This window comes from Heloderma suspectum, chromosome 5, assembly GCF_057233095.1.
Source record: "Heloderma suspectum isolate Gila_16-S chromosome 5, 16-S_ref, whole genome shotgun sequence".
Classification (NCBI taxonomy): domain Eukaryota; kingdom Metazoa; phylum Chordata; class Lepidosauria; order Squamata; family Helodermatidae; genus Heloderma; species Heloderma suspectum.
The window spans coordinates 220730865-220757168 of NC_139462.1; the positions used below are offsets into that span (position 1 = coordinate 220730865).

General features: G+C 40.6%; 1 protein-coding gene across 22 annotated transcripts in view; it reads left to right on the plus strand.

The window, feature by feature from the left end:
* KMT2C (lysine methyltransferase 2C) overlaps positions 1–26304 on the plus strand; it is a 255472-nt gene that overhangs the window by 108347 nt on the left and 120821 nt on the right. For all 22 annotated transcript variants that reach the window (XM_084859346.1, XM_084859347.1, XM_084859349.1 and 19 more), the window contains 5 exons: positions 13632–13794; positions 16524–16695; positions 18626–18740; positions 20891–21063; positions 21619–21779. In XM_084859346.1, coding sequence (XP_084715472.1) covers positions 13632–13794; positions 16524–16695; positions 18626–18740; positions 20891–21063; positions 21619–21779 — 784 coding nt within the window. The remainder of the gene's footprint in view (positions 1–13631; positions 13795–16523; positions 16696–18625; positions 18741–20890; positions 21064–21618; positions 21780–26304) is intronic.

The following is a 26304-nucleotide window of genomic DNA, read 5'->3' on the forward strand; positions in this document are numbered from 1 at the left end:
TTGCATTTAGTAGCTGTAAACCGCAGATTAAATACTGGGTTTTTAAAGTTATGCTTAGTTCTGTAATTCTAAGCAAGAAACTTGGCTACATCAGTAAGGGTAAATCTATATAAGAAACTTCATATGTTTCTGTTTTATAATATTGTGTACAACCAAAACGAAGGAATACTTAAAAATGGACCAAAGGAGGTTGTGGTGTGGATATTCATTCTTGTGTTGTTGCTTTCTTCATGCAGATTACATAGCCCCAAATTGTCCACCTTTCCATAGCTCTCAACATGTATGAGAAATTGTCAGTTCTTTTAGAATCTCCTGTCAAGGGTGGAGATGGGGGGCACTGTACTCCAGTGCTTGTGTTTCTACCTGACAAGTTGATTCAAGAAGGTGGTGCTAGGAGATACCTGCTTGGCCCATGGCACTTGTGGTATGGGGTGCTGCAAGGTTCAATCTTGTCTTTCATGGTAATTAAACATCTACATAAACTGCTAGGGAAGATCATCTAGGGGTTCGGAGTGAGGTGTCATCAATATGCAGATGACACCCACATCTCTTTCTCCTTCTGTTTAATTCCAGTGAGGCAGGGAGTGCCTGGATTCAATAATGGGCTGACTGAGGGACTAGGAAATTTAGCTCAGTCTAGACAACATGGAGGTGGTAAAATATATTGGGGTTACTAGTGTTCAGCCTGTGTTGTATAGGATTGCACCTGCCCTGAAAGAACAGGTTTGCAGCTTGGGGGTGCTTTTTAGATTTAGCTCTGCAGATGAATGTTCAAGTAAATGCCTAAAAAGCCTTTCATTGATTTGCTAGCTTGATCTTGCCACATGGAAACAATGTTTTGGTAATATTCGGGGTTTAGATTACTGCAGTCATATATATATAGTACTGCCTTAGAAAAGTGTCCAGAAACTTCAACTGGTACAGAATGCATCCACCAACTTGTTTATAGAGTTTTGTAAGTCTGGTTATATTTCACAAGTGCTTAAGTAAGGACTTGCACTGCCTACCAGTTTGTCTCTAGGCACAATTCAGTGCTGTTTCTAACCTTTGAACCTAGAAATACTCCCAGACCTGGTAGGACTGCCTGTTTCAATCCAACAATGCCCATATGTTAAAATCCTCCACCAAGGCCTGTTCCATGAGCCTCCACCTTTGGAGGTAAGGTCAGGTAGGGATATGCTACGCTGGGAATTCCATTCCATTTAAGCCTGATGGGATTTTGCAGTGTTTTTGTTCTGATAAGGGATGGCGGACTATAGCAGATTCCCCCCCCCCCCCAAGTCTGGAAATGTTTATAATTTTTTGTTCACATGAAATAGACACATATTTTGGGGGGGGGGGTTCCCTATGATTTGCATAAATGAGATCTTTTTTCAGGTCTTTAAATTTGCACAAATGGGGTCGTATTTTTTAATATTTTTTCTTAATCGGAGGTCTTGCACAAGTGTGCACTTGCGCAAGTTTGCCTGGCCATTCTGAAGCCCTACAGAGGGATGCTCCCTTTGTAAATACTTGTCAGTTTCATCCTCTCCACACAGTACTTTGTTTTGCCTAGCAGAGTCATCCGTTTCCAGTTTGTATTTCCAAAGCCTTTGCCAGCACTTGAAATTGTGTCTCTTTCTCTCTCTGGATTCTGCTGTTTTCTAAAACTATATGTTTCTTTTCTGTTTCATTTCTATTGTGGTTAATTGTTCTTAAATAAATTCCTTGACCAACTTTGAAGGCCTTTGTTGTGGCAGGATAGTTGTTTTAAACTAACTTGGATATTGAAAAGGAACTTGGATATTGATAGGAAGCTAAAGACTCAAGAATACATCTTTGTGTAAATTTGTGTAAATGCCTTAAGAGAGCACTCCTATAGCCTCTAGACAGCATCTGGGGGGCCATTGGATATTTAGGATTCCCGGATCCAAGGTAAGAAAAAGCACTCTGACCTCGAGTCTGGAATCTGCTCCTCTGCCCTGCCCCCTCATAGCTGGCACAAAGAGAATCACACCAGCTGACTATCCAAGGTTGCAAAATCAACCTCAGAGAGGGGGCAAAGGGGGCATTTCTGTGGGAGGGGAGAGGCCAGGTTATAGTGTATCCCCTGGTCTCCCAAGCCGCCTTCCCTCCCCCTCTGCAGCACCCCAGCTAGATGGGCGAAAAAGCCCATCTAGCTAAAATGCAGAGTGGGAGGCATGGCAGAGGCGACAATCACCTCCACTGCACCTCCCGCTTTGCATTGGATAGCCGTAAGCCTCTGAGTTTGGAGGCTTATGAGCATTGAAGGCGCACTCGATAGACTGGGCCCTAAAAGGATCAAAATGTTTCCATTACCTTTTAGATGGTATGGTACATCGTCACACAAAGTGATAGGATTTGAAAGAGTGCCAATGTATGCCAAATAATGGGTATGTTGGAGGAGAATAAATGTGGTTCTTCCATTTGGTAGCTTTAATAGTACTATAATTAAGAGCAATGGAAACATTATAGATATATATGCCATTTAAAAATTGATCATCTATAATTTCTAACAATTGAACAATTTGTATTACAAGAGAAATGATTATTAGTTTGGAATGCAAAGTTAACTGAATGCAAAATTAAGAAACAGATGGAGAAGCATTATTATGGTTTGTTTTACCCCTGGGTGAGGGGATCATGTACGGTTGTAAAAATGTCATTGCACTTCATAAACCAGGAAGCAAATAGAATTTGCAGTTCTGCACATCTGGGGACATAGTTAGAGGGTTAGAAGAATCACTGTTTTCAAATAAGTATATTTATCAAAAGGATATAATTTACTTAACAATTTACTTAGGCTCCTACTAAGTATCATGCTTAATGTTCTGTGGAATTCAGTTCAAAAAGTTGGCAAATAAAGACAGCTGAACAGAACTAGTCTTATTATATGTTCAAAGCTCATACAGCAATTAAATTGTTTAAATTTCTAGGTTGTCAAATAAAGAAACCTAATACACTGGAAAGATAGTAGAAAGTGGGCGTGGGAGAAGCAGGCATTGTAGATCTAAAATACAAAGGGAGAAAAAATGCTTGAGGGAGAAAAAATATTCTATTGCAGAGGTAGAAAGAATGTGTTTGACTAATGTGGTCAAATTGAGCAAACCAGGAGCAGCAGACATTAACTTTCCATAGCTTTTCTTACGTTAGAAATTAATGTTTCAAGCTAATCGTTTTTAACATTTGCTGTCTAATTGCTTTATAAGGACTCAATATAAACAAATTAGCTGTAAGAGTTAGTTTATGACAGATCTGTACCATTTGTAAAATGCAATTTAAGAACGGAATTAAGAAAGGAGTTTAGCAGTAAGGTGCTGACTGGGAGAATAGGGAAATGCATGCAAAAGAAGTTCTCAGTAGAGAGAAAGAGAAGTTGCCACAAAGGAGTAATAGATAACAAGATTCTCCCTCTCTAGAAGAGATCTGCTATATGGTAGTTATATTCAGCCGTCAGAAACTCTCCTAATAATTAAGAACTTCTTCAGGGATCACTCAACGCCATTATTTTCAGTATGGGTTTCTGTTCTATCAGATGAGTAAATTTTGTGTTGTCAAAGGAACCTATCATGCCATACAATTCTATCACTTTTAGGTTAACCACCTTCCTTAATTATCCATAGCTGAATGGGGTGAGATGAAAGGTGTTCTCTGCCTATCCTTCTTCCACCCCAGCCACACTTTTTTTTGGGGGGGGGGGGTTGCTTTTATTGGCAGAAATTGGCAGGGCTAGCCCAAGACATTTTGCTGATTTAGGCGAAGGAAAGGATGGTGCCCCCACCATTCCACATACAGAAGCTAACCAGACTGGTAGTTGAATCTTACTTCAGCACTGCCAATGGGATAGTGCACCTGAGGGCAGCAGACTCGCTTAGGGGACATAGGATAGCTCTGTCCTCCGACACCTCCGTGCTGTTCACCACCTCTCAGTTTTTGCTGCCTGAGTGGCTGCCTTGCTCTGCTTAATGGTAGGGATGGCTCTGGAAGTTGAAGTGCTAGATCATGCTTATATTGGGAAAATGGCAAAGCAAGCATGCAAAGGAAATGGTAATCAAACTAAGGATAGTCTCTTGATAATTCCTTTGCTTCATCTATGGAAATTTCTTTTCCTTGAATCATGCTATGGCAGAATCTTATCGGCTTATTATTAAGGCTGATAATAGCTTGCCAGTTATTTTAATAGCATGCACTGAAAATTGTGTACACAGAAACTGTGTGCTGAAATGTTTAAGAGGAGCTCTGCTGAATCAGACAGAGGGTCCATCTAGTCCAGCAACCTGCTTCCAACAGTGGCTAGCCACATGCCTCTAGGAAACCTAAATAGGAAATGAAAGCAACAGCCTTCCTTTATTGTATGTCGGCAGCATCTGACTTTTCAGAGGTATCCTGCCTCTGAATATGAGGCATATGAGGTTCCATTTACAGGGCAATCCTATGCATGATTTCTCAGAAGCAAGTCCCATTGAGTTCAATGGGTCTTACTCGTAGGTAAGTGGGTATACATTTGCAGCTTTATTTGTCATGGCTGTTGTAACTGTTCTCCATGAAGGTGTCTAATCCATTTAAAATTAGACTAAAGATATAATCCAGTGGTTCAGATCTTTGAGATGCAAGGCTCTTTTCTCACTGATGCCCTTTGTATGAAATACTAGTGCCCCTTCATATGTGGAAACATCCAGCATCATTGCCCTCTAACCCTTCAACTGTATGGTTTATGTGAATAGTCTGAGTAGGCTAAGACAAGGCAAAAAGACAATAGAATCTCCTGAGTATAGCAGAAAAATAGGCATTTTGAATTTCTGGATATGTTAAATCACTCATTTCTGATCTGAAACATTGAAGGTGAAATCCAAGCGAGAAAGACTATCAGGTTAAACTTTTCAAAATGCTGGCCCTGTTGTATTTTGTATTGCACAAAATGGATAAGGAAAGATGAGTTGGGGGAGAGCAGTAAGATGGAACGGCTGTCTAGAGCAAAATGTGTAGAACAGCCAGGGAAGCAGTAAGAAAATGAAAGAAAAAGCATAAGGAAAATTAGTCCATGGCTAGTTTTATGGAGGTGATACTGTGCTGTGTTGCTCTTCTTAATTTTCTAGATAGTTCAGTTGCACTGAGAATATTTCCAAGTCAAGGAACATGTTCAACATTTCATAGAATCATAGGGTTGGAAGGGACCTGACAAGACAATCGAGTCCAACTCCCTGCTCAGTGCAGGAAGCCTGATTCCCAGGTGGTTCCCCATCCAAGTACTAACGAGGGCTAACCTTGCTTAGCTTCCAAGATAGGTGCATCCAGCCCTTTGTAATTCTTTGAACTAGACGTGGAAACATGCTTATTGTTCTTATAGCTTGATTTCTTGATCATGCCATGTGAATTTATCTTCTGCAAAATAAGGTTATGATTTGGGAAGATTCATCTTTAGCTAGTACGGAACCTCTTACCTGTTACCATTTGTTTTGAAAGCCCTATTATGTCTTACTGTTTTAAGCTCCATTCAGAGTATAGTGGGTTTTTAAAAAACTGCCCTTATGAAATATTTCAGTGCTTCAAAACTAAAGTGGTAGCTTTTATGTAACTTTAAAAACATTTTATTTGTGTGGTGTTTGAACTCTTCTTTGTCAAAGGTCAGGCAGAGTTAACAGTAACATACTTGAGCTTCTTGAATCATAACTTCTGATCTCATTTGTAGCAAAGCTGTGCTTCTACTGAGGAAAAAAATAATCCTTCTAGTCAGCAGCTGTTGCGAAAACTCCCTGTGGGGATTTATTACTTCTGACTGCTTTATCACTTTTCCCTCTATGAATTCAACAAATGTTGATATCCTTAGTTTGTTTGATTATATGGTTCAGATTATATGTACCATATTGTTTATAAAGTGGTTTTCTTGCTACGTTGCCAAATGCTTTTAATTGCCAATGTAGTTTAACCATATGTGTTGTAAAGGTTCAATTAGATTCCCATCCCCTCCCCTGCTTCTCTACATGGTATTGTAAATCATTTCTCACTACTTCTCAGGTTTCTCCAAACTGTTCTAATTTCTGAACGTCTAACTTACGCAGTTCCCTTGTGTAAAATAGATGACATGACCACTTAGTTGATAACCTGAGGAGGAAACAATACAAAGTTGAAGACTGAATCTATTGCCCAATAGAGCTGAAAGGCAGCTTATAAAATAAAAAAAATAAAATAGATTCCCATTTTCATCACTGTAGCTTAGATGTTCAAGACAAAATTCTGGACTGAAAAGTAATACCTTTATTAGGCCAGCTCAAAGGTCAGTAAAAAATGTGCAGGCTTATAAGATCTCCAGATCTCTTCATCAGGCAAAATGCAACCTTTGCTTTTGTGATTCTTTTTAAAGAGGGTGTGTGTTTTTATTAAATCAATTCAACTTTCAAGTTCTTGGTAAGAATTCAAATGTCATCAGTATACTTGTATATCAGTATACTTGTATTGGAATGCAATATATATTGTCTATTCTGATTTGACTGGAATATTTTCAGTGATCACACCCAAGTCTTTGGAATTCCCTACCCAGACAGATAAACTGTCTCTCCTCCCTGATAGTGTTCTGCCACATTCTGAAGACCTTTGTTTTTAAGAAGGTCTTCTGTTGTTAGTGATTTTAGTGAACTTTGGATGACAAGCTTTTACTGCTGTTATGGCTTTATCTTTCTGGTTGAGAGGGAATTCAGCTTCCATTTCTAGATTTTTACTTTGTACTTGATGAACTTTGTGTTGTGTGCACCAAATTATGGTGTCTGGAATTTTCAACACTGAAGGAAAAAAGAGTTTTCTGGGTTTTTTTATTTTGAATCTAATGGAAATACAGGGCTTGGCCCTAGTCCCTGAACTCTTCAAAAAAAATTTAAATAACTTGGAGGAAGAGGTGGGGGAAATGCTTATCAAATTCACAGATGTCACAAAACTGGGTGGGATAGCTAATACTTTAGAAGACAGAAACAAAATTCAAAAATGATCTTGATATGTTAGAAAACTGGGTAGAAAATAACAGAATGAAATTTATCAGACGAGTGCAAAGTCCTTTATTTAAGAAAGAGAAATCAAATGCACAGGTATAAGATGGGGGATATCCGGCTTGAAAATAGTTCGCGTAGAAAAGATCTGGGAGCCGTAGTCGATCACAAGCTGCACGAGTCAGCAGTGTGAGGTGGCTACAAAAAAGGCAAATGCAATTTTAGGCTGCATCAGTAGAAGTAAAGTTTCTAAATTGTGGAAAGTAATAGTTCCATTCTACTCTGAGCTGGTTATACTTCATTTTGAATATTGTGTGCAGTTCTGGACACCACACTTTAAGAAGGATTCTGATAAATTGGAACAAGTTGAGAGAAGGGCAACCAAAGATGATCAGGAGACTAGAAAGTAAGTTCTGTGAGGAAAGATTGAAGGAACCAGGTATGTCTAGCCTAGAGAAGAGAAGACTTAGGGGGATATGATAGTACTTTTCAAGTACCGAAACAGTTGCCACACAGAAGAGGGACACAACCTGTTCTCTATTATCCAAAACTATAGGACACAAAATAACAGACTTAAGTTACTGGAAGGCAGATTTGTGCTGAACATCAGGAAGAACTTCCTAACGGTCAGAGCAGTCAGACAATGGAACCAAATGCTGGAGTGGGGGGTTGCTCTCTGTCACTGGAAGTATTCTAGCAAAGACTGGATGGCTACCTGTCAGGGATGCTTTAAACTGGATTCCTGCACTGAGCGGGGGGTCAGACTCAGTGGCCTGAATTGCCCCTTCCAATTCTATGATGCTAAAATTATTTATAATACTTCCTCATATTATATCCAATAAAACATATGGCTATACTACATCTTCAATGTTATTGTTGCAATGTTATTGTTCACATTAATTGTTAAGTCGTGTCCGACTCTTGGTGACCCCATAGACCATAGCACGCCAGGCCTTCCTGTCCTCCGCTGTCTCCCGGAGTGTGCTCAACTCCATATTCATTGCATCGGTGATGCTATCTAGCCATCTCATCCTCTGCCGTCCCCTTCTCCTTTCGCCTTCAATCTTTCCCAACATCAGGGTCTTTTCCAGGGAGTTTTCTCTTCGCATTAGGTGGCCAAAATATTTGAGCTTCAGCTTCAGGATCTGTCCTTCCAATGAGCACTCAGGGTTGATTTCCTTTAGGATGGACTGATTTGACCTCCTTGCAGTCCAGGGGACTCATAAGAGTCTTCCCCAGCACCACAGTTCGAAGGCATCAATTCTTCAGCACTCAGCCTTCCTTATAGTCCAGCTCTCACAGGCATATGTTGCTACTGGGAAAACCATAGCTTTGATTATTCGGATCTTTGTCGGCAAGGTGATGTCTCTGCTTCTTACTATGCTGTCTAGGTTTGCCATAACTTTCCTCCCAAGGAGCAAGCGTCTTTTTAATTTCATGGCTACGGTCACCGTCTGCGGTGATCTTGGAGCCCAAGAATATAAAATCTGTCACTGCTTCCATTTCTTCCCATTCTATATGCCAGGAAGTGATGGGGCCAGATGCCATGATCTTAATTTTTTTAATGTTGAGTTTCAAACCAGCTTTTGCACTCTCCGCTTTCACCCTCAACAAGAGGCTCTTTAGATCCTCTTCGCTTTCTGCCATTAGGGTGCTATCGTCTGTGTATCTGCAGTTGTTGATAATTCTCCTGGCAATCTTAATTCTGACCTGTGATTCATCCAACCCAGCGTTTCTTATGATGTACTCTGCATATAAATTAAATAAGCAGGACGACAATATACAGCCTTGTCGTACTCCTTTCCCAATTTTGAACCAAAATAAGCAGGGCGACAATATACAGCCTTGTCGTACTCCTTTCCCAATTTTGAACCAATCGGTTGTTCCATGTCCGGTTCTTACTGTTGCTTCTTGTCCCTCGTACAGCTTTCTCAGGAGACAGGTAAGGTGGTCTGGTACTCCCATCTCTTTAAGAATTTGCCAGAGTTTGTTGTGATCCACACAATCAAAGGCTTTAGCGTAGTCAATGAAGCAGAAATAGACGTTTTTCTGGAATTCTCTTGCTTTCTCCATGATCCAGCGAATGTTGGCGATTTGATCACTAGTTCCTCTGCCTCTTCGAAACCCCGCTTGTACTTCCGGTAGTTCTCGGTTCACATGCTGCTGAAGCCTAGCTTGTAGGATTTTGAGCATAACCTTACTGGCATGTGAAATGAGTGCAATTGTTTGAACACTCTTTGGCATTGCCCTTCTTTGGAATTGGAATGTAAACTGACCTTTTCCAGTCTTGTGGCCACTGTTGAGTGTTCCAAATGTGTTGGCATATTGAGTGCAGCACTTTAACAGCGTCATCCTTTAGGATCTTAAATAACTCAGCTGGAATACTGTCATCTCCGCTAGCTTTGTTGTTAGTAATGCTTCCTAAGGCCCACTTGACTTCACTCTCTAGTATGTCCAGTGACCGCACTATCATGGCTATCAGGGACATTCAGATCTTTCCTGTATAGTTCTTCTGTGTATTCTTGCCACCTCTTCTTAATCTCATCTGCTTCTGTTAGGTCCCTGCCTTCTTTGTCCTTTATCATGCCCATCTTTGCACAAATCGTTCCCTTGAGATCTCCAGTTTTCTTGAAGAGATCTCTAGTCTTTCCCATTCTATTGTTTTCCTCGATTTCTTTGCATTGTTCATTTAAGAAGGCCTTCTTGTCTCTCCTTGCTATTCTCTGGAACTCTGCATTCAGTTGGGTATATCTTCCCCTTTCTCCCTTGCTTTTTGCTTCCCTTCTTTCCTCAGCTACTTGTAAAGCCTCATCAGACAGCCACTTGGCTTTCTTGCATTTCTTTTTCTTTGGGATGGATTGAGTTGCTGCCTCCTGAACAATGTTACGGACCTCCGTCCATAGTTCCTCAGGCACTCTGTCTATCAGGTCTAATCCCTTAAATCTATTCCTCACCTCCACTGTATATTCATAAGGGATAAGATTGAGGTCATACCTGAATGGTTTAGTGCTTTTCCCTATGTTCTTCAATTTAAGCCAAAATTTTGCAACAAGAAGCTCATGATCTGAGCCACAGTCAGCTCCAGCTCTTGTTTTTACTAACTGTATAGAGCTTCTCCATCTTTGGGTGCAAAGGACATAATCAATCTGATTTCGATATTGAGCATCTGGTGATGTCCATGTGTAGAGTCGCTTTTTGTGCTGTTGGAAAAGAGTGTTTGCTATGAGCAGCGTGTTCTCTTGGCAAAACTCTATTAGCCTTTGTCCTGCTTCATTTTGTACACCAAGGCCATGCCTGCCTGTTATCCCGGTGATTTCTTGACTTCCTACTTGAGCATTCCAATCCCCTATGATGAAGAGGACATCTTTTTTTGGTGTTAGTTCTAGAAGGTGTTGTAGGTCTCCATAGAACCGATCAACCTCAGCTTCTTCGGCCTCAGTGGTTGGGGCATAGACTTGAATTACGGTGATGCTGAATGGTTTGCCTTGGATTCGTTCTGAGATCTTTCTGTCGTTTTTGAGATTGTACTTCAGTACTGTTTTTCCCACCCTTTTGTTGACTTTGAGTGCTACTCCATTTCTTCTAAGGGATTCTTGCCCACAGTAGTAGATATAATGGTCACCTGAATTAAATTCGCCCATGCTTGTCCATTTTAGTTCGCTGATTCCCAAGATGTCGATGTTCAGTCTTGCCATCTCATGTTTGACCACATCCAGCTTACCTTGATTCATTGATCTTACATTCCAGGTTCCTAAACAATATTGTTCTTTACGGCATCGGACTTTCTTTTCACCACTAGACACATCCACACCTGAGTGTCCTTTCGGCTTTGGCCCAGCTGCTTCACTCTTTCTGGCGCTACTTGGAAATTGCCTCTGCTCTTCCCCAGTAGTATATTGGTCACCTTCCGACCTGAGGGTCTCATCTTCCAGCATCATATCTTTTAGCCTTGTGATACGTTCCATGGGGTTTTCTTGGCAGGAATACTAGAGTGGGTTGCCATTTCCTTCTCCAGTGGACCACATTTTGTCAGAACTCTCCACCATGACCTGTCTGTCTTGGGTGGCCCTGCACAGCATAGCCTATGGCTTCACTGAGTTACGCCAGCCTTCGCCACAACAAGGCAGTGATCCATGAAGGGGTATTGTTGCAATACATAATAAATGAACTTCATTTCTCCTTGAAAGAGTTTTGCTGTCCTCTTCCTTTTCTTGATCTATCTACATTTGTAAGCTTAGCCCTGTACAGTGGTGAGAAAAAGTTTGTGAATTCATTAGGATCACATATTTTCAACCTAAAATGTTATTGGATCTTAATCTAACCCCAGAATCCTAGATAAAGAAGAACGGATAGCCTGATTAAACAAATGACTCACAGACATTATGCTTTTTCAACATTTATTTATCCACAACTGATTCAGCATTAAATATCCATGTGTGAAAAAGTATGTGAACCTTTAAATTCAGTACCTGGTGGCACCCCCTTGAGCAGCAATTCCTTCAAGTAAACATTTCCTGTAACTGCTGGTCAGTCTCTCACATCAGTTTTGAGGAATTTTGGCCCATTCCTCCTTACAGAACTGCTTCAACTCAGTGATATTTGAGGGCTTCCTTGCATGCAGCTCGCTTCAGTTCCTGCCATAACATTTCAATGGCGTTTAGGTCTGGACTTTGACGAGGCCATTCTAAACCACAGAATTTCTTCTTCCACAGCCATTCTTTTGTAGATTTGCTTGTATGATTAGGATCATTGTCTTGTTGCATGACCCACTTTCACTTTAGCTTCAGCTCATGGATGGATGGTCTGACATTCTCCTCTAGAATCTTCTGATACACTGCAGAATTCATGGTTGTGTCAATGATGGGAAGCCGTCCAGGTCCTCAGGCAGCAAAGCAGGACCAAACCATCACATTCCCACCATCATGCTTGATGGTTGGGATGAGGTTCTCCTGTTAGAACTCAGAATTTTTTTTCCACCAAACATAATGTTTCCCATTGAGGCCAGAAAGTTCTACCTTTGACTCGTCTGTCCAGAGAACATTGTTCTAGAAGTCTTGGGGATCACCTATGTGATCTTCAGTGAACTTCAGATGGGCAGCAATGTTCTTTTTAGAGAGCAGTGGTTTCCTCCTGGCTATCCTCCCATGAACGTCATTCTTGTTCAGTCTCTTTCTGATTGTTAAGTCATGAACCATTAGCCAAGGTGAGAGTGGCCTACAGATCCTTGGATGTTACTTTGGGGTTCTTTTTGACTTATTGGACGATGAGCCGGTTTATTCTTGGAGAGATTTTTGGGAGGACAACCGCTCCTAGGTAGAGTGACTGTGGTCTTGAATGTTCTCTGTTTGTAGGCTATCTGTCTGACAATGGATTGGTGGAGCCCCAAATCCTTAGAAATGGTTTTGTAACCCTTTCTAGACCGATGAGCTGCAATAACTGCTTTTCTGAGGTCCTCAGAGATGTCTTTTGATCGTAGCATGATGTGTTTCCACACAACTGTGGAATCTGTCTAGGTGTGGAGCAGTATACAAATGTTGTGAATAAAAACATAAAATTATGCATAATTTTATTTCACAAGACACAGAAGTGGTTAATATAAAGCCTATTGGATATTTAGAAAAGGACTGGTTTTGATTCACGAAGGCTATCGTGGTAAACCTATGGAATTTCTGTAATTATTATTAGGGTTCACAAACTTTTTCTCACTATACACTGTGTCCCAGGTTTTCTGCTCTTTGAAACAAAGAGGCTGTTACTTTATTTGTGAAATTAATTTATAAACACATTTTCTAATCATACTATTATTCAACAATCTAACAGACAAAATAAGTCTGTCATAAAATTAATACATTCCTAAGCACAATAAATATTTTAAAGATACCCAGGGCAAATCATTCAAATTACATATTACATGAGACTTTCACCTCAGTCCAGGATATACATAAGAGCATCCAGGCCTTCATTTGCAACAAAGAGAATAAAGGGAGGTGCTAAATTATTCTTCCTTGTCAGAGTTTCACGACACTGGTGAAACTACAGATATGGCTCTGCTCTGGGCCTCTATGATGTAAAGAAAAAACCCAATTGCTATGACTAAAGCAATCAGATAAGGTTTAATGAAGTGAGCTGCAGGTTAAATATATTTAATACTACAATTACATCATTGTAATAAATTTGTTGGTGGATTAACATTACCTTATTCCTGGGTGGGGAAAACCCATGATGGGTTGAAACTTTTTTCCCAAAATGTAATGAAGGAGAAAAGCCCAGCAGGGACTGAACAAATCTATTATATTAGGTAAATTGTACTGGAATGACATTTGATTGGGAAAAAATGTTAAAAACATTACACAATTATAATGTAATCTGAGTGGATTGTTCTCTGTGCAAAAAAACAACACCTGTGTATTTCACTGTGCTATGTTAAATAGAGTATTATGTTTGGGAATAGAATATCCAAATTCTAGTCAGCTGTTAAATTTGGCTGGTGACTTGAACTAAGTTACTATCTCTCCACCTAACTTACCTCACAGGGAGAGTTTGAAGATAAATTTAGAGAAGAATGTAAAACACATAGTGTGTTTTGAGCTCTCTGAGCTCTCTGTTGGTGGTACTGATTTTAAATACTAAACAGGTGTGTGCTTTATGTTTCAGCGATGTGCATATTGCAAGCACCTTGGAGCCACTATCAAATGCTGTGAAGAGAAATGCACCCAGATGTACCATTACCCATGTGCTGCTGGAGCAGGCACTTTTCAGGATTTTAATAACTTTTCCCTTCTTTGCCCAGACCACATTGACCAGGCTCCACAAAGATGTAAGTAGCAGTAGTGAACTAAGTGAATTTAGAAAAGAGAATGATTTAAAAGAACTGGTTAGTTATTTCAAACCAATATATGAACTTTAGCCTTCCGTAACTTCTGCAATTCCAAAATTGTACAAGAATGTATGCGTCAATTCTCTCTGCTGTTTTTCTTTCTCTTATTCTGGCCTCCTCTTTTCCTTCTTCTGACCACTCTGTCCCAAGTCCCAACCTTCACTAAGACCTGAACTTCCTTTGGTTTAGTACAATCTGAGGCTCCTAGCTTCTGGTTTTCAAAACACCTCCCACTTATTGTCCTCCTTTGGGGGGCCTTTCTGTCTTCCATGCCTTTATGTAGGTCCTAGGGGGCCTGTTAACACATAACGACAGAGACAAGTGGGAGAGAGTGGGCATGCTGCCTTCAGCATGCCAGCCACTTCCACTTCTAATGAACAGCCTACAATCAGCTCATTCGTAGGTTGTTGAGCATGACATGTGAACCCAGAGCACTGGAGCTAAACAACCCAGCAGTTAACCCAACAACAAACCATGGATTCATTCCAGGTTCATACGTAAAGCTCAGCAACCTGTGACCCAGCTGATCATAGCTTCTTGATTAAAAGCAGAAGTGGTGGGCATGCAGGAGGCAGCATGCCCAGTCTCTCCTGCTCATGCATGACAATCCATGGGTTATTTGTGGTCTGTCATTATATGTGAACTAGGTCAGTGTCTAGGATCTGAGCAGCACCAGCTATAGAGTCAGACTCTTATGCTTGTCTTGTTCGTTGGTACATTTGAGCAGTTAAGTTGGCCCCTGCCAAAATCTTTACCACAAATCCTTTAGCGTATTACAGTATAGAGTCATCGTGAATGGTAGTCACATTATACAGGAGCTCTTGCACATTCTCATCTGCAGTTCTTCAGGAATGGTAGATGCAGAATAGGATTCAAATTGGGGGATTTTGCGATGGAGGAGGCAGAAGCAGGGATTACTGCCTCTTGTGGGAGGATAGGGTTCATGACTGACTGTGGATGTGATGTGCATGAAAGAAGTATTACAACTTAAAAGAAGTTTACAAAAGTAGTGTTAGATATTTGCTGTAATAATGAAATATATCTAACATAGAAATTGCCCATGGCCAATGTCCTAGCACGTGCTACTGTTGTATAAAATGTTTTTCACTCTTTGTGGTAAAAGTGATCTAGGGTGAGCAATGAATGAGGAAAGGAAGGGAAACATCAAGGAAAAGAAATATGTGTTAAAAGTATATTGATATAGATATGGTCTGTGTGCATTTTTAGTTTACTTTAAAACAAAAGAGTATCGTATTGGTTCTTGATGGAGATGAAAGACAAAGCCTGTGTGCGCAATAACATTTTTTGCAAGGGACAAAATAGACATGAAATGGAAGCGCTGTGATCAGGTCTCCTAGGGTTGAATCCTGAAAACTTGTTCCGCATGCGGAAAGATACTGCTGATGGAATGGGACATCTATGTCCTCTTCTTTATTACCACCCCATGCCCCCCCCCCCCAGATCTCATCCTGAGGGGTGAGAGACCTTCCAGAGGATATTTGGAGGATGGGGGGGTCGCAGTGGGGGAGAAGAGGATGCGGAGATCTTCTGCCAGTAGTATCCTTCCATATGCAGAACAAGCTTTCTGAACCTGACCCCTAATTGTTAAAGAAACATAAAAGCAGCTGTAGGTAGGCCCAAACTGGATTGGAGTAGCAGTGTTGTGGAAGTTTTTAATCCTCACCTCCTATTTTCCCTGATCAAAATTGCTCCTTCTTCCAGAAGTTGCTGTACTTCTCACTGGGTGGAAAAAACACAAACTACAAGTACCTTTTCTTTTCTTTTCTTTTCTTTTCTTTAGCTCGGTGGGATTAATAGCAGTTTTGGAAGGTGGTTCTTGCAGCATAGATGTAATATGCATTGTGAAATTACGTTGTTACACCAGTTCATAAATCCTTACCCTTTGTTAATATGAAACACATTAATGTTAACATTGAGCACATACCAAGGTTCATCCATATTTAGGAAAATAGTGGTTATTGTGAGCGATTCATGTCTCATGGAAGACTAGAATAAAATTCCCATTTTTGTTCATTATACCAAATAGTAATAAAGGGAACAATCTTTTCTTCATAAATAATAAAAGAGAATTGGGGAAGAGAGTTCTGTTCCAGTCTTTTTCCTAACTTGAAGTCTTTAAGTATTCCTGCTCAGACTGGGGTGAAGGATAACAGGCAGGGATGTGGTAGGAAATCTGTTTCCCTGCTTTCCTGTTCTGGAGCTCTTCAAACTGTTGAGAAATGAGGGGAAGGAGCAAGGTTGACCTCCCATCAGCTCATTTGTGGCCACTTTGTCTCCCCCTGTCACCTTGCACCCGTTATTCTTGATATATTAGTAGTTGATAGTTCCTGGTATATCTTTAAAAGGAATGGAAATCAATTTGTTAATACTAGTTTTATTTTTCAAGGATGTAATCCATGTATAGCACTTTGCTGTATAAAATGACATTATACATTGAATGTTTTCATATGGAAACCAATTGTACTTTTAGTTTTTGTGTACTTTCTTCCATAGTATTTTTCTGGCTTATGAATCCTTATATAGCATTGGAGCAATATCCTTATAACGTTCATCTGTATAATTTAAAGCTATATCCAAGTTTCCTTTATCTGAAGTCAGATAAAGTTTTGTTTCAGAAAATGATGCCAAACCCGTCTGTTGATTTGTAGCAAAGGAAGAAGCAAACTGTGCAGTCTGTGATAGCCCTGGCGACCTCTTAGACCAACTTTTTTGTACTACCTGTGGCCAGCATTACCATGGGATATGCCTGGATATACAAGTGACACCTATAAAACGGGCAGGTTGGCAGTGTCCTGATTGCAAAGTGTGTCAGAATTGCAAGTAAGCAAAACTGGAATATGGTTTGTTGTGTAACACAAAGGCTTAACTATCAGAGAATTTGGTGAAGAAATAGAAGATCCGTTCTGAAAATCCTCTACAGCCCTACAGACGCCAAGGTTTGATAAATGGAGTTGGGGGAGGGAATCCCCATAAAATGGTGGTGTCTAAGATAAAGATGCAGAAAGGTAGAGTGGCAGATTGGCAGTCCATTTTGAAGTATTGGGCAGGTTTATAAAGAATAAGAGAAAGTTGAGGTAGGAGCTGTGAATGTTTTTTGTTGGGGAAGTGAGAAGGTAGGTGTTTGAAGAGGGTAAGGTATGTGGGAGCAGCCATTATTTTCCACTATCCATAACTAAACCAAGTTTGTTTCCAGAAATGTTGGATGTGCGTTCTTCCATCAAGGGTTTCATGACTTTGGTGGCTTCCCATCTATTAAAGTCTTTCCTCAGATATGGTTTGTGATCTGCTGGGAAAACATTCTACAGGGCATGTTTGTTTTTGGTGGCCTAAAATGGATTGTGTATTCTGTTTGATACAAACCACCAGCTGAGTTGGTTTCAGATAATGGGTGGGTTCGTATGATCACAGGGAAAATAACCCACAGTGAGTTATTTTCCTTCCCCGTGCACACCGGTCACAAGCTGCCTTATTAACACAATTACCCTTGCCAGGCAAGGATGGCTGGCTGGCATGGGTTTCAGGATGGTTTGTAAACCACCCCAGGCACCCATCCTCACCAGGTCACAACTATCTGTACCCAACAAGGCTATTTATGCTAATTAGGTGGCTCATGGGTGGCATGTGCAGGGAGGGAAAATAAGCTTTTGTGGCTTATTTTCCCTCCATGATCGTGCAAACTTGGTCAGTGGCTGGGTTTGGACGATCAGTGGGGAAAAGAAGCCACAGTGGCTTATTTTCCCAATGCTTTGCATGCTCCTCACACACCCGCCATTTCCCTAGTTACTCTCGCTGTGGCACTGGTTGCCATGTTGTCCAAACCGAGGTGCGTGGTGGGGGTGGCTTCCAAACCACCCCACAACCCATGGCTTGTTGTAGAAGTTACAGGGTGGTTTGGAAGCCATCCCTGCCATGCACCTCGCTTGGTTTGGATGACATGGCAACCCACACCGCAGCAGGGGTAATTAGGGAAATGGTGGGCACATGAGTGGCATACGAGTGGGGAAAAGAAGCCACTGTGGCTTCTTTTCCTCATTTGATCATTCGCACCCATTCAGACTGTTGAGACTAGTGTAAAAGAAGTGCCACACCCCCACCTATCTTCACTTTCCTTTTACTTTTTGCTCTTTTCATTATCTGGGGCAAGCGTTGCTTAGTATTTCATAATCTCCTTAAGAACTACTGTTAGAATATTTTTATCCTGCCTTATATCAAGGCGCTTAACAAAAATCAAAATATAAAATGGGTCTATTTGTTCCTTAATAGTATTTACGAGGACATATCAGTGTGCATCATCAATGTAATGTCATAGTTTGTGATGTTGCACTGGTGCAGCCATTGTTACATGCAAATGAAATATATTTATTTCTAGCAGAGAAAAGTATTGGGATTGGAGTATCTGTTGTATATTATTTGATTTAGTTTGAGGCTTTAGCATTTGATTATCTTACCCATTTTCAAGCTGGTGGGTTGCTGTTTGTGGTCAGCTACCTTACTGCAAAGTAGGTATGAGCATCTACTTTGCTAGCAGAAGGTTCCAGGTTCAGTTCCTGGCATCTCCAGGTAGGACTATGAAAAAATCCTGCCTGAAACCCAAGGAGCTGTTGCCAGTCAGTGTTGACCATACTGAACGAGATGGTCTTATTGTATATGAGGCAGCTTCCTATGTTCCGATGTATGATAAAGTGTTAGTTTTTTAAAAGTATGTTTCCTTCATACCCAATAAGACTTCAACTAGTACCCTGTTTCTTAGGCATTCTGGAGAAGATAACAAGATGCTTGTGTGCGATACGTGTGACAAAGGGTACCACACTTTTTGTTTACAACCAGTTATGGATGCTGTACCAACAAATGGCTGGAAATGCAAAGTGAGTTTAAATATATTTTAAAATTGGACATTAGCAGCATAAAAGTATGTTTTTCATATACTTCTATGTATTCTCATTGAACTCAGTTCAACTCATGAGTAGCCATGCATAAAATTATACTGTTAATTTTATTATGATTTTCAGTTGACCTTTACCTCTGTTGATCAGAATACTGTGGAATAAGTGAAAGAACGTTAAAATAGCAATAATTATCAATCAAAACTAGAGTTTTAGCAAGATATGAACATACAGTTGCAAAATTAGTACAACATCTACATTTTCTCAGGTTAATTTAACATCCATGGCTTAAAGAATAGGTTGTTTATTAAGACTGTTGATAGCACTAACAAATGTTGACTTTACTTTAAAGATGTTGCTTGTTCTGCTGCAAATAACATTTCTCTAAGATGCATTAGTTATTTTCGCTCTAATCCATAATTTTTATTTGCCTTCTGGAAGGATGCATGTGATGTTAAATAAAATGTCTTCCCTCCAACCAATCAGATTCCTGGTGTTTCACAACTCATAACAACTGATTTTTTTAAATGAGTAGAATGGCAGCTATACTTTAGCAAATTATTGATAAAAACATGCGGTGGTTAATACATTTCCAAAATGGTTTGGCTGGAAAGAAGACATTTGTAATTACATGATGCTTTTAATGTACATTCACCATGTAATAATTTTAAATGCACTTCATTATGTAATATATATTTTTAACTAACATAAAGAGGTTTTGACAAAAGCTTGAGTCATATGCACTCTACTGCAGTACGGAGGAACAAGAAGAAGAAAATCTGAACTTGTTCTCCTCTTGCTTCCCTTGCATAAGCAGAAATGTTAAGAAGCAGTAGTGAATAGGCTTTGTGTCTCTGTCCTCCATGCTGTGCCACACAACTCTGCATATGCACTAGTTTTTTGTTCCAGAAAAAAAAAACCTCACACCACTTCTACTACACCGAATGGCCATGCGAGAGACCTGGGGCTAATGCACGTCATCCTCCTTAATTGCTGTGCATAACACCAGTACTTGGAATTTTCTTTATTCTCTCACATACTTAATTTATGTAGAGAATTGTTCAGATTTAGAAATCATAGGTAGGATCCAGACCTGGTCATACTTAGAGTAGACTCATTGAAAACAATGGCACGTTAGTTATTATTAAAATCCCATTAATTTCAATGGGTCTACTCTTAGGTATGACGAAGTCTGAATACAACCTCATGTGATTTCTGGACATAATGTTATAGGTGATGTTATGGGGATGGTGGAAGGAACATGTCTTGATACTGGTGACTTGCCTTAAAGCTTTCTCTGTATCCACCAGAGCGGCATTCATAAATTTCCTTTGTATTCACTTTTTAAGTTGTTGTTGTTGCTGTTGCTGTTGTTGTTGTTGTTGTTGTTGATGATAAACAACATAAAACAATTGGTATTGAAGGAAAGTACATGACCATGCAGTTTGATCATTTACAAGTACGTATATGTTTACATTTATGTATTTATTTAGTGTCTCTAAAGATGCAAATAAGCAATAATGCTATCATTTGAAAAGGATTGTTTAGAAATAAAAAGTTTTCTAAGGTTTGTGAAGGAGTCAAACGCTACTCCTACCCTGTCACATTTGACTTTAATGGGAAAAATCCTTCCCAAGTTACAACAATGGAAGGTTGTCAGTGCTGAGGAGCATATAATTATTTGGCTTATATTTACATAATCAAGAGTTAGTATCTAGTTTATTCAGTTTTACTGAGGGAAAAGCATGCTTTTAGTTTTATTTTCTGCATAGAAGTGTCAAAAAAGAGCTCCTATGATATTAGTAGTTTCTACTGGCAAGGGAGAACTACGCCCAACAACAGCATCTTTATCAAGTGGTGATGTAGTGTGAAAAAGTTTCTCTCAGGCTGCACTTTGAGTAAATTATGGGCTCTTCATTTTCACTTGTTTAACTTCCTAATAAATGCATTTAAATTTTCTTTTTTCTGTCAGTGTAGAACATGCTTCCTGCACTGAGCAGGGGGTTGGACTCGATGGTCTTGTAGGCCCCTTCCAACCCTATGATTCTATGATTCTGTGTTGGCCAATGACTATTTTTATGCCATAGAGTAGTTTGATTAATTGAAAAGGCTTATTTTCTGTGATTTTCCAGAACTGCAGGATATGTGCAGAATGTGGCACACGGACCAGTAGGCAGTGGCATCACAACTGTCTTATGTGTGATAATTGTTACCATCAGCAAGACAACCTACCTTGTCCTTTCTGTGAAAAATCCTCCTATCCAGAGCTGCAAAAAGACAAGTTGCACTGTCATGTGTGCAAAAGGTAAGAAGCCTAACTTTATTCTAAATGACTGGATGTCTCTGATACTTGTTCTTAATGATTTCTAACCTTTCTGTTAAGGTTTGTGTATTTTACCTTTCTTTGGTGCCCACCTTTTGCATCCAGCTTTGATCCATTGAAAAACCCCTTAATTTCCTGCAATATAATATACACAGTGACCACTGCTAATTTGTCATGAGACTCAACACCAAGATTCTCACCATCTTCTCTTGAATTCTGTCCCCATGTAGGTATAACTGTCAAGTATGGTTGGCTTTGGATTTGGCACTGAATTTTGTTGATTGGGTTTGTTAAAGAATTATGTGCCTGTACACAAAGCTGTCAAGTTATCTGGTGGTCAGTGTAACACCCTGCATCAGATCTGCAAGCAAAGTTCAGTCAAAAGTTTTCTGAACTCCATTGAAGTGTTGGCTTAATTTGTGGACCTCCAAAATGAGGAGGAGGATGAGGAGGAGATGATGATGATGATTTTTACTGTGAAAGCAGGGGAACATTTTAATTAATTAATGTGAATTTTTGAATAATTATTCCTTTCAGGTGGATTCACATAGAATGTGACAAACCTCCTGATAATGAACTGGATGTACAATTAAAAGAATACATCTGCAGTCTTTGCAAACACTTGGAAGTCGAAGAGGATCATCCACAATTGTGTGATGTGATGGGGACTGCCCAACTTCTTCCTGAAGCTGGCACAGGTAAAAAAAAAACAACTTTCATCTGCTTCATGCCTACTGCTTATCCTTCATCTGACATTTCGGACAGTGCTTCCTATCCAAGATGAATGCAGCAAAATAAGCACAATTAGGATTTTTAAAAACCCTCACTCACTCTACACTAAAGGGTCCCAGGAATGAGCCACAAACCTTTAGCGCATATATATGAGATGGCTAGATAGCATCACGGATGCAATGAATATGAACTTGAGCACGCTCCGGGAGAGAGCGCAGGACAGGAAGGCCTGGCGTGCTATGGTCCATGGGGTCACGAAGAGTCGGACACGACTGAACGACTGAACAACAACAACAACAAATATGTGTACATATATATATATATATATATATATACACACACACACACACACACACACACACGCATATATCCATCCATCCATCCATCCATCCATCCCATTCTATTATCTGGTACTCAGTGCTAATTATGAGACCATTCTCATCTTTTTGAAAAGTAGCAGCCTTAAAGATGAGCAGATTACCAAGCATAACATTTATTTATTTTATTTAAAACACCTCTGGGCCACCTTTCAGGGCAGAAGCCCTCCAAGGCAGCTTACAACAATAAAGTACATAACAACAGTTAAAATATTAAAAGTGATAAAAACATAAAAACAATAAAAGCCACAATAAAAGCCAACAATAAAACCAGCAACGATGTTAACAGCAGTAACAGCAACAGTAGCAGTCATATCAAGAGAAGGCTACGGTAAAATAATGTTTTCAAGGCCTTCTTAAAAGCCTGCAATGACGGAACATGGTGGACCTCTGATGGCAGCTTGTTCCAAAGGTGTGGGGCCACTGCAGAGAAGGCCCTCTCCCGTGTGATCCCCCACCTGACTATTCTCACAGGTGGGCAAATGAAAAGGGCCTCTCTTTCTGCTCTTAAACTGTGGGCAGGCTGATATGGGTGAAGGCGGTCCTTCAAGTAACTTCGGCCCAAACCGTTTAAGGCTTTAAAGGTCAAAACCAGCGTTTTGAATTGGGCTCGGAAACACATCGGTAACCAGTGCAGCTGGTGCACTATAGACATTATGTGATCGAAGTGTCTCGCCCCCACCAATACTCAGGTGGCCACATTCTGCACAAGCTGGAGTTTCCAAACCATCTTCAAAGGCAGCCCCATGTATAGCGCATTACAGTAGTCCAGCCTGGATGTCACTAGTGCGTGGATAACTGAGGGAAGGTCCGTCCTCTCCAGATAGGGCTGCAGTTGGTGTACCAGCCTAAGCTGGTAAAAAGCACTCTTGGACACCGCAGCCACCTTGGCTTCCCAGTTAGCTCAGAGTCCAGGAGGACTCCTAGACTGTGCACTTGGCCTTTCAGGGGGAGTGCACCCCCATCTAAGACCTGTTGTAAACCTCCATCCAAAGTAGTTGGTTTCCCAAGCCACAGTACCTCCATCTTGTCTGGATTAAGTTTCAGCTTGTTTGCCCTCATCCATCCCAAAACAGCCTCCAGACACTGGTTCAAGAGTTCCTCAGCCTCCCTGGGATGTGCAGATGGAAACACAAGGTAGAGCTGAGTATCATCCTCATACTGATGACATTTCAGCCCAAACTTCCTGGTGACTTCCACCAGTGGTTTCATGTAGATGTTAAAAAGCATGGGAGACAAGATAGAACCTTGCAGCACCCCACAGACTAATGGCCATGGGTTGGAACAGCACCACCTGAGACTGCTCCTCCAGGAAGGACTGGAACCACTTTAAAACTGTGCCTCCCAAGCCCAATCCATATAAATGATCTAGAAGGATACCATGGTCGATGGTATCAAAATCCGCTGAGAGGTCCCGAAGAATCAACAGGGTTGCGCTCCCCCGATCCATTCCCCAGCATAAGTCATCAACCAGGGCGACCAAGGCTGTTTCCATCCCAAAACAAGGCCTGAAACCTGATTGGAATGGATCTAAGTAATCAGTTTCATCCAAAACTGCTTGGAGTTGTGAGGCTACCACATGCTTCAGCACATTGACCAAGAATGGCAGATTTGACACAGGGCGGTAATTATCTGGAACCATCAGATCTAAATTTGGTTTCTTCAGCAAAGGCCTCACCACAGCTTCTTTCAAAGCTGGGGGGACCTCACCATCCCTCAAGGAGGCATTTACCACCTCAGAGGTCCAGATATCCAGCCCAGCTCTGGCAGATTTCACAAGCCAGGATGGGCAAGGATCTAAAGGGCAAGTAGTAGGCCTCAGTCCTCCAAGCAGTTTGTCCACATTCTCAGGTTGCACAAGCCAAAAGGTATCCATAACATGACTAGATGGTGCACCAGCCCATCCATATCAGACTCTGTCAAAACAATGGCATCCAAGTCAGCATGAATACAAGCAATTTTATCTGCAAAGTGTCTGGCAAATTGTTCACAGAGGGCCTTTGAGGGTTTGAGTTCTTGTGTTCCAAGGCCTATGCCCAAGAGGCCTTTAACCGCACAAAAGAGCTCTGCTGGATGACACTGACAGATGCAATGGTGGCGGAGAAGTAGGATTTCTTCACCACCGTCACCGCACATAATAAGATCGCAAGTAGATTCTTACTTGTGTTTGATCGTATTCATTCCAAGTCTTCTGCCATTGGCATTCTAATCTTTGACATAGTCGTTTCATCACTCTCAGCTCCTCAGAATACCAAGGAGCTGACACAGTTCTACGACTAGGTTGAGGACACTTGGGAGCGATCATGTCAATAAAAATATTTTGTTACAGATGTTTTGCCATGCTTTGAATTGGGAAAAAATGTAGCAGGAGTGACAATGGCATTTTAACTAAACAGAAAAATATCATTGTAAATATGTCATAACATACACTCAGAGATCACTTTTGTAAAATAATCCGGAATTTGAAGCTAGTGTAAATTATAATTTCACTCAAAAGTTAAAATTTCACTTTAATAGTGTTGGAGTCTCTAAGAGGAACAAATTAATCACTGAATTCAGCAGCAGTTCGAGCACTTTGAACATTGCTGGGTATTTTCATATTAAGGGATATTCATTGTATTTTACAGTAATATCTTTTATGGAGCTCCTTGTTAGGAGCCAAGAATTTAGTATTCTTGTGGAGGTTGTCTCCCTGATCCTCCTTGCTTTTGTGCATTTTAATGAGTTTTACTAGTAAAAAACTATGTTAGTGTGTTCATTTTTAAGTAGATTTCTGGTCAGGATACATACCATTGTGCTTGCAAGCACAAGCTAGCTTAACTTGAGAATCTTGGATTTGTCCTTGACATTTTTTTAACATGTTCTACAGATAAAGTTGAACATTTATTTTTTTGTTTTCTCTAGTCATGGAAATAGCTTCCTATTTATACTGTGGAAGTCAGTGAGGGGTTAAGCTATTTCCAGGATTAGTCTTAGATGGTAATGTTAATTTATATCCCCCCAAAAATTAACTTTGCAGCTACAAAGCCTGGCAGACCGAACCCTCCGTTGATAGAAAAAATTGACTATCAATCTGGTATCAGGTCAGCTGTACCCCAGGAAAACTGTACAAATAAAATACTTGGCGGAAGTTATTAAGCATGAAACTATTTGCAAGTTTAAAAAATCATGCCTTGAGATCTTTCCTTTTCCAGTAAAACAGTATAGTCTCATATAAGTCATTGGGATCAACAGTGTAAAGTACACAAACAGTATGCACAGTCTAACTGACCCCACAGTTTTTTAAACATAAAAAGTCATTGTTCCATTAGCAATACCTATAACTTAATTATAATCCTTTCACAAGTATCTCAGTGCAGTAATTATGAATTGCAATTTACCAGTAACAACAAATTGTACCCATACTACATGCTACTCAAGCAGCCTATGAGCAGTTACCACATTTCATAACTGTATGAGTAAGACAGGCAAAATGGTTGCATGACGCACATCATTGCTGTGAATTTTTGTCACTGTGTCAGTTACAGAGATGACACCTTCCCCTTTTCTTGTGTCAGCAGTGGCAGACTATACCAGTTCTCTCTTGACATCCCAGGCAAGCTGGCTTTGTATTCAACCCTGGGTTTCTCAACTCTAGACTTCCAAAGTTGCCTGGTGCTGAAAAGAAAACAATGTAGATGCCAGGCGAGCCTCATTGGGTTGGGCATTCCATAAATGGGGCAATACAACTGAGAAAGCCCTTTCTCTTGTAGCGACCTGCCTGATGTCTTTGGTAGGAGCATCTGGAACAGGGCCTCCAAAGATGACCTAAGGGTCTGAGCAGGTACATAAGGGAGGAGATTCCTTTAGAATCTAAAGTTTAGCTACTGTGGTCACAAGCTATGCAGGGCTTTTAAAGATCAACACCAACACTTTGAATTGGACTCGGAAACTGACTGGAAGGCAGTGCAGCTGATGAAGCACGGGCATCACGTTATCATAGCGACCAGTCCCAGTCAGTAGCCTAGCACAGGGGTCCCTAACCCCCGGGCCATGGACCAGTCCCGGTCCGTGGCCTGTTAGGAACCGGGCTGCAGTAGGGGTGTGCAAAACCCCCTTACCTTGGGTCCACGGG